General features: G+C 29.8%; 2 protein-coding genes across 2 annotated transcripts; both read right to left on the bottom strand.

The window, feature by feature from the left end:
- Positions 2,301-3,629, bottom strand: LOC107611772. Its single transcript, XM_016313666.1, has 3 exons — positions 2,816-3,629; positions 2,676-2,717; positions 2,301-2,556 (listed from the first exon to the last, which is right to left on the bottom strand). Exons 1-3 carry the CDS (start codon positions 2,953-2,955, stop codon positions 2,301-2,303), a joined length of 438 nt encoding a protein of 145 aa, XP_016169152.1. The 5' UTR covers positions 2,956-3,629.
- LOC107613906 (random slug protein 5) lies at positions 3,641-8,137 on the bottom strand. Its single transcript, XM_016316096.2, has 6 exons — positions 7,600-8,137; positions 6,995-7,250; positions 5,407-5,443; positions 4,942-5,047; positions 3,950-4,060; positions 3,641-3,838 (listed from the first exon to the last, which is right to left on the bottom strand). Exons 1-6 carry the CDS (start codon positions 7,804-7,806, stop codon positions 3,722-3,724), a joined length of 834 nt encoding a protein of 277 aa, XP_016171582.1. The 5' UTR covers positions 7,807-8,137; the 3' UTR covers positions 3,641-3,721.

The following is an 8,434-nucleotide window of genomic DNA, read 5'->3' as shown; positions in this document are numbered from 1 at the left end:
TTGCACTCTAATTAATCAATCTTATTTACATGTTTCGATGTGGTTATATCTATTTTAATTTTTTTTATTTTAATAGTTCAATCTTATATATTAGTCTGAACATGCAACTATATTTTTCTTTACAGTGAATACCTTCATTTCTTTTATGAAAAATAATATAATCGGGAAAATTTTCCAATAATATTAATGTGTGAACGATATAATTTTCAATTCATAATTATTATGTATTATTGATCTAAACACACACAATGTTTTATAATTTGCCCTTATTGTATAGAGTGGTAGAGTGTGTTTGAATTTGACATGAGGAGGAGCTTCATTGGTTTTACTTTGACTCTCAAAATTGGAGGATCATCTTTACTCTTCGTCATCGTAATATTATCCTAAGTTTATAATTTTTGAAAAAATATAGTGTTATTATTTTTTTTGTTATCCCCGGTATCTTCAATTCGAACATATAAGTGAACTGATTACTCGATTAGTTATAGTTGGTTAGTGTTATTTTTTGTTGTTGCCCATAGTATCTCTCATTAAAATATTTTTAGGTTGAGACAACATTTAAAAAGTGTTGCCTAAAAACTGACAAAAAGTTGCTTTTGATCTATAGCAGCACTTTTAGACCTAAGGCAACGTTTTTGAGGAGCGTTGCAGATGCGGCCGTTGCCTTAGATCAAGGCAACACTTTTTTGCTTCAACAGGCTAAGAACTAATCTGTTACGGATCTGAATTCTATTGGCCAATAAGTTATTACATGCACAAGGCGAGATTCGAACCTTCGACATTTGTTTTTGTCACCGTAGGATTTCTTTTTTCTCTTTTTGGTGCGGCTGTTTGTAGACTGTAGAGCTATAATGCACGGATACTGACGCAGACATGGGACACGTTGACACACAGACTTTAAAATTTTATAAGACATGGAGACAGACATATATATAAAATATAAAGTTTTTTTAGATAAATTATGATGATATTTTGTTATTTTATTGATATTAAAATGTAAATTATTTTATTAATTATTTTTAATGTCTTATTTTAATTATATAAAATATTTAAAATATTTTTGTTTTAATAAATAATAATATATACTATTTCTAAATTTATTTTAAGAATATATATTAAGAATAAGGTCGAACACATTGATACGTAATGGTATTTAAGAGTGTGAAAGTGTGTCTGGAGTAAAATTTTTTATTTTTGATTAAGATTGAGTTAGACATAACAAACACGTATATTGAACAAGTATCAATGAGCTAGTGTCGTGTCCAAAATATATCTGATACATTGACACGATAATTTAACAAAGTGTCTATGTTTCATAGCTCAATAGTCAACTAAGGATGAACAATAAGCCCAAGTGTACTACACTTTACACTTATGATGCAGTTATGCCATAATTTTTAAATTAAGCCCAAACTTTGAGCCCGATAAGAAACTAGACATTGGACAAAAACAAACTACTACTAGTGAATACATATACACACAATCTCGCACACATGTTCATTTTTTAGTTTTTCTTTTCCCTTTAAATGAGCTTTGTTATGTTCTTGTTATTCATCCAAAAATTAATAGATATTAAAAGGTTGAATAGGAAATGAAAAAAAAAGAAACCCTGTTTAAGTGTAGAACTATATTATATATATGTTTTTGAATCCATGAATTGGACTAGATGCTTGATCTTAATAATTCAACTTTTATTCAAGGGTTTATATAAATAATTTTATGCAATGTCATTATTCTACATTCGGAAACTAAACTAAAATCAATGGTTTAGTTTTTGTGATTCTCTTTAATTTGATGTGATCTATCCTAAGTATTCTCATGAATCCTTCACCATAATACCAAAATATGTTCTTCAAAGTTCAAACCACAACTTCAGTTCTTTTCCCTCATTATAACCAAACACTTTAATTCTAAATTATCAGCTCCTAAAACAGTTTATTCTTATCTAAATTGTAGCGTAATGAATTTCTTCATTAACAATGTTATGACTTAATTAATTTAAGAGTAAAATGACAGATAAATCCAAAAGAATTTATATTTTAGATAGATTAATTTCTAAAGAAAAAAATACCAATAAAATTTTTTAGAATAACAAATGTAAACAAATTAGTTTAAATTAAGACCTTTTACTTTAATTATAAGGACTAATTTAAATTTAAACGACTTTATTGATTTTTTTTTTTTAAGAATTAATTTGTTCAAAGTGTAAATTTTTAATATTTTATTTATTACTTTTACTCTTAATTTAAAGGACGACCCATTTTAAGATACAAATATAATTGCACTTAGGATTCGATTTATTATATTTGAAGCACATAACAAAGTTCATCATGTACGATATCCTTTTTAACTTTTAAGCATAGCAAAAATAAATAATAAATAATTAAATAAATAAAGCTAATTCGTTTTGAGTGGGTAGTCCGTAGCAGTAGTGGGTAATGCGTTTTACAGAGGTTGTACGGAAGGAAGGACCCCACCTTCTCATAGCCACTTCTCCTCGTAACCTCCACGTACAGGACGTGCAAATCTAGCTCCTTCCCTCCAATCACAGGAATCCTTCATAACCCAAAACGATCCAAACATTTTATTTGTTTTTATTTCACACAACAAAATATATAATATATATTAAAAACGCGCAGATTACAAAAAAATAAAAGGGAATGAAAAAGCTCAACCCGAATATCAAAATCATATTCCAGCTAGCTTGTTGTAGTATGCTGCATACAGATGCAGTGATGTGATGCGGAAAACAAAAACAGATTAATTAATTTATTTATTAGTTTTTGTGGAGTAAAATATTATATAAGGAGCTTACATGAATTTGGTACTGAGAAGGAGGTGAAAGCGTCTGAGAGTGTCCCAAAAGACAGAAGGGTCCTTGACGATGTCGTCGTGAGAGGCTAGTGGGGAAGGGTAAAGCTTCTCCTCCTCATTGCCAACGGTGGAAGAGGACATTTGGAGAGAAAAAAGACAAAAACAAAGGGGACTCTAGCTCTCAAGTTTCAACGGCACTGCAACAAAATAAAAAGAGAACAAACAAGAGAGGAGGGAGTGGTGGTGTGTTTTTTTAAAAGCACATAAATGGCAGGGAGATATTTGATTTTGATGTGACGAGAGTAATTAACTAATTAAATTAAAATCAGATGTATTAAATATTAGTCCTTTATAAGAATTAAGAAAAGAAAAGGGTGGGGGGAAGTACGATAATTCCGAGATGAGAAAATGAGAGAAGTGCAATTAAGGAAAGGAGAGAAGAGTGTCTTACCAAAGCTGAGAATTAAAGAAGATGGTTTGCCGCGTGGGAAGGGGGGAACGGTTACTCACCACTCTTGGCTTTTTCTGCTCGGATGGATGGATGAATGCAAGGTCCAATGGAATAGAAATTAAGCTTGTACTACTCAGTATTCTATACTAATATATAAATATTATTTATTTAAATTAAATTTAAATACTATAGAGTATAGAAGATTTAATAAATGCGAATGTATGAAAATATAAATCTGTGTGTGTGTTCTATTCTGATGTCATTGGTAGGCTCCTGACAATGCTGTGCTGCTATGGTCAGAGCGTTGACATGCACTTGTGCTTCTGACTGCGATGCTGTTCATTGTTCGATGCCTCAGAACTGCCTTGCATTTTTCTTAGAACTTAATAATAATTTTTAATTAGAAAATTCTATGTTGTATTTAATTGAATTGTGAATGTGTGATTATTTAATTAATCAGCAATTTTCGATTGGGACTAATGGCAATTTACCACCATAAATCTCTGGAAGCTGGCTCTCATCTATTTCTTCTAGCAATGTTCGTGTTATCTTTTTGTTGTCCACAAATACTATCTGCACAATAATAAATGCAAAATTTCAAAATATTTATATATTAATATTAATATCTCAACTTAATTAATATCTCATCAATTTCAGAAATTTCTTTGAAGTGTGTGTTGTTACCTTCTTTTTGGTGTTGTTGTCAATAAAAGGATAAATAATTTGCCACACTTTCATAAACACATAAGGTGCATGCAAAATGAAGAGCTTCCCCATTCTTTCTGGGTTGTAATCCTGCATCCAAAAAAAGGGGTTGTTTTCATGACCAACAATATTGTTTCCTTTTATTTCATCATTTTTGTATTCAAAGTGTTAAGTTAAAAGGGGAGTGCTAGGTAAACAATGACCATTTTGAATAACATAAATAACCACCAATCAAATAAAAATACACTATATCCTAATTTAATGTTACTGATTAAATTTAAGATTAATTTACTCTTTTAACTTTATTAATTCACATTGTTCACACATTGTTCAAAAATGTTGTTAGTTATCTATACTTTTCCTAAAATAGTTTAGGTCTTCTAAGTCAAATGCACTTTATCACTTAGCAATTAAGAGTTGAAAGACAAATAAATCCTGAGAACTTATACTTTGGACAAATTAATTTAAAAAAAATATCAATAAAATCTTTTAAGATAGCAGATGTGAACACACTACCTTTAAATTAATTTCCTATGATTAAGATAGAAAATCTTAATTTGAACTAACTTGTCCACATTTTTTATCTTAAAAGATTTTATTAATACTTTTTTTTATTAAATTTATCCAAAACATAAATTGTCAAGAGTTTATTTGTCATTTTTCTCTAAGTAGATATTATTGATATTTTAATTAGTCTTCTAAGTTTCTATCATGTATTTATATCAAACATGCTACGTACATACAAAAAATCAATCGTGCTTGATAGCTAATTTTTTGTGTGAAGATAATAATATTTTTTATTTTCCATTTACAATGTTCAAAGTAATCAACTAACTATTTAGCAAGTTGAACAACACCAAAAACAGAAATGTAACGGACACTAACTACCTGCAATTACTTCAACAAATTAAAATTATTGGTAAGCATAGATTCATAATAAGCTAAGAACAATGGAAGATAGAAGGGCACACCTGCAAAATGGTTAGAGCATTAAGGTAGCCACGAATGTCACTGTTTGCATATCCCCAACCCTTAATATCTGCTATAGCACAAAACTTTTCTTGCCCCGCTGGCATCCTGATTCATCAAAATTAAAACATTCTTATTACAATTTAAGGTTCTTGCTTTTCATTTCTATAAGCAAAATTAGAATAAATTACCATTTGTATCTATTAAATATACAAACGTTGACAAATGTATCCATATAAGAATAAAATGACAATTGTATCCACAGAAGATACCTTCCGTGTGCTAAGAATACCCTAACGGACTAATTGTATAACCAACGTCCGGCTACTCTTGGCACACGAAAACCATCTTCCGTAGGTATAATTGTCGTTTTATTCTTATATGGGTACATTTGTCAACATCTGTATCTTTTATGGATACAAATGGTAATTTATTCGCAAAATTATATAAGAGAAAGGGGTAAGTACCTTGAACATAACTTATCAATGGTAAATGCTACGAACCCTGTTATACAGAAACACATAAAAGAAGGGGAAAAAAAATGAGGGGACAACCTTCTCAAAAGGGAATTTTCTACTAAGTTATAAAAAGAAAGCAAGAGTCTATCTATCCTCAAATTTAGGAAAATGTTGCAATTTAAAAGTGAAAACTCAGGTGCAGTCAACTTCACGTGAAATTGATAATTGAGAGCCGTTAGATGAAAATTTAGTCAAATCACTCAAATCATTTAACGGCTCTCTGCTATCAACTTCACGTGAAATTGACTACACCTGAGTTTTCATCTTAAATTAAATTAAGATTTAATGCACAGTTAAGTCTTACCAAGGACTTCATATATTTCTTTCTCGGAGAAAATGTGATTTAGTGCAATTTTTTATGTTTTAACTTTTAAAATGTTGCCAAGGAAAAGTTTCTGCTAAGTTTTTATTGAAATTTATTCTTATAATACATTAAGGGAGATAAATTTATGGAAAAAAATTAGCAGAAAATATATAGATTTTGCACTTTTTAATGACTTTTAAGAAATCAAATTATACATTTTAAGAAGTTTAGAGAGGTAAATTTCAGATGAATCAATGTTAAATTATTAAATTGCATGTTTTCTCTTCTTTCTTTTATCTATAGTAAAATCTAAATTCCACTAGAATAAACTAATCTAACTTGAGCAGAGTTGGTCTGGTCTATCATATCTTAGTATATTGATTTTCATGTTTCTAACTACAATATTCATCTGAACTGAGATCTTGTTGAAGAGTTAACAAAAAAGGTATAGAAGCATTGAAATTTGTCAACCATTTTTTAATTAATTGTCGTTGGGTAAAAATTCCGACCAAGATGTCTAGAGTTATTTTCACATAAAGATAAAAAATTCAAATATTGACATATATGTTTATCGGTTTAACTGAAAGAATTATTCGTTTTTTTTTTTTATATTTACAAACTTGTTTGAAATGCATATATATTTTAGATCTAATATGTCATTGATTCTAGTACAAATAAAAGATTATTGAAAATAATCCCCTTTTTTCTACCTTTGCCAGAGAGTTCTCGACTACTGGGAGATTTCGGGGATGAATCAAGCGAGAGAACATAAAAGGAGAAGACAACACATCCAACTCAAAACCTTAAGATAATAAGTTAATGGGTCTCTCATCTTATAAACTCCTCACTCTTCCTTACTTTCTTGGATGTGGGACTAACTTTAACACACCTCACACTTGCAACACTAACAGATAATAACCCCTCTAAACTTCAACTTTTCCTTATAAATTGTGTATAAATTTTGGTCTCTCTTAAAATTTTTATTTTAATCTGTTTATATTAAAAAATTAAACTTTGGCCGCTTTCCAAATTTTATGCTAACTCTGCCCCTAACGATAAACACGATTAGTTGAAACTACATAATACGTGTCAATATTTAAACTTACAAAACCCCTCTAAACATCTTCCTCTAAATTTTGTGTTTCACCTTTTAATATCCAACATATGGACAATTAATTAAGGTAATACTAATTTAGGAAATAAAAGTGAGAAATGAGTAACAATGTAACATACTTTTGAAGCCATCACCACCATCACTTCCTTGGTAATGTTTGGCAGCAAATGCAAGAACTATAGGTCTACCCTGTTTATCAAAGCCTTGAGAGAACAATTTCCTGTGTGCAAGTTCCTCAGGAATCTCTGATGGAGACACTCCATTTGGCACAAAAGAGAGTTTCCATTTCAGGTACTTAAGGAACATGTAAGAAGCTTTCTCCACATCCAACTCACGTGCCCTCAAGAACCTTCTAAGTGTTAAATCATCTACATCCTATGCCACCCCATGACCCATCATCAAAAACAAACACAATTTGCATTCAAATCATCAAAGTTATAAACTTTTTCCCATAACAAAAAATGGGTATTCTTCAATTATGCTTAATAATCATCCCAAAAGGCATAAAAATCAAGGTCAACGATTCACAAATCATAACATATATATCTATTGACCCAAATTATATGCCACAAATGGTTAAAAAAGAAAATGTCCCATGAAAATTTCTTCATCCAAATGGGTTTGATATCCCCATCAATTAACATCAATATGGTAAAAAAACAGATCCAACATTATTAGGAAAAACAAAAGTACTATGATGATGTTGGAAACTATAATTTGGTACCTTAGAAGCCGGATCTTTGCTTTCAACAAAAGCTCTCATGAGAGTGATTTTTGTGACCTCAGCATCACTGCTATCCTTCAATAATGAACCACCATTTTGAGCTGTTGTTGTTGATTCTTCTTTTTCTTTCACCGAATCTAATGTTTCTGCCTTTGATGATGATGATGGTGATGATGATTTTTCAGGTTCAGGATTCGTTGACTTCATTATATTATATTCTCTTTTAGATTTCTTCTCTGGGAATTTTTTCTTTGAGCCTCAAGAGCAATACAAAATTCCTATAATAATAATAATAAATGAATAATATGGATCATAGTTTATCAAATATATATAAGTGCTTGAGATGGTGCCAGAAAGGGAAGATTTTTTTTTTCATCATTAAAATTAAATTCTGATAGCGATTCTGTGGTTTTGGTGGTTTGAAATTTACACAACTTCAACTACCACATCGTATTCCCAATAAGTTGTGTGCTTTGATTTTTTTTTTTCTGTTTCATTTTTGTCTCTTATGCATCCTTCCTTTGGTGTTTTTTTCTGCTCATAATAACAATATCAATAAGAATAAGAACAGCAATAATATGAATAAACCACAACAATTAAGAATAATAATATGAATATAGTGATATGTGTTAAAATGCTAGAAAGTCAAATTTTTCTCCGAAATTTTCGGCTAAAAAAATTCAATGTACAAGAGAAATGTAGTCATAAGCAATTAAGTTAGATATTGATAAAATTATTGGATTATATGGTATACAATATGGCGGGGACATATTGTCCCACCCCCAAAATTTTTAAAAAATTATAAAATTTAATAATTAAGTATTACACCAAAGTT

This window comes from Arachis ipaensis, chromosome B08, assembly GCF_000816755.2.
Source record: "Arachis ipaensis cultivar K30076 chromosome B08, Araip1.1, whole genome shotgun sequence".
NCBI lineage: Eukaryota > Viridiplantae > Streptophyta > Magnoliopsida > Fabales > Fabaceae > Arachis > Arachis ipaensis.
The sequence above is the reverse complement of the archived record's forward strand: the minus strand, read 5'-3'. Positions and strand labels throughout refer to the sequence as shown.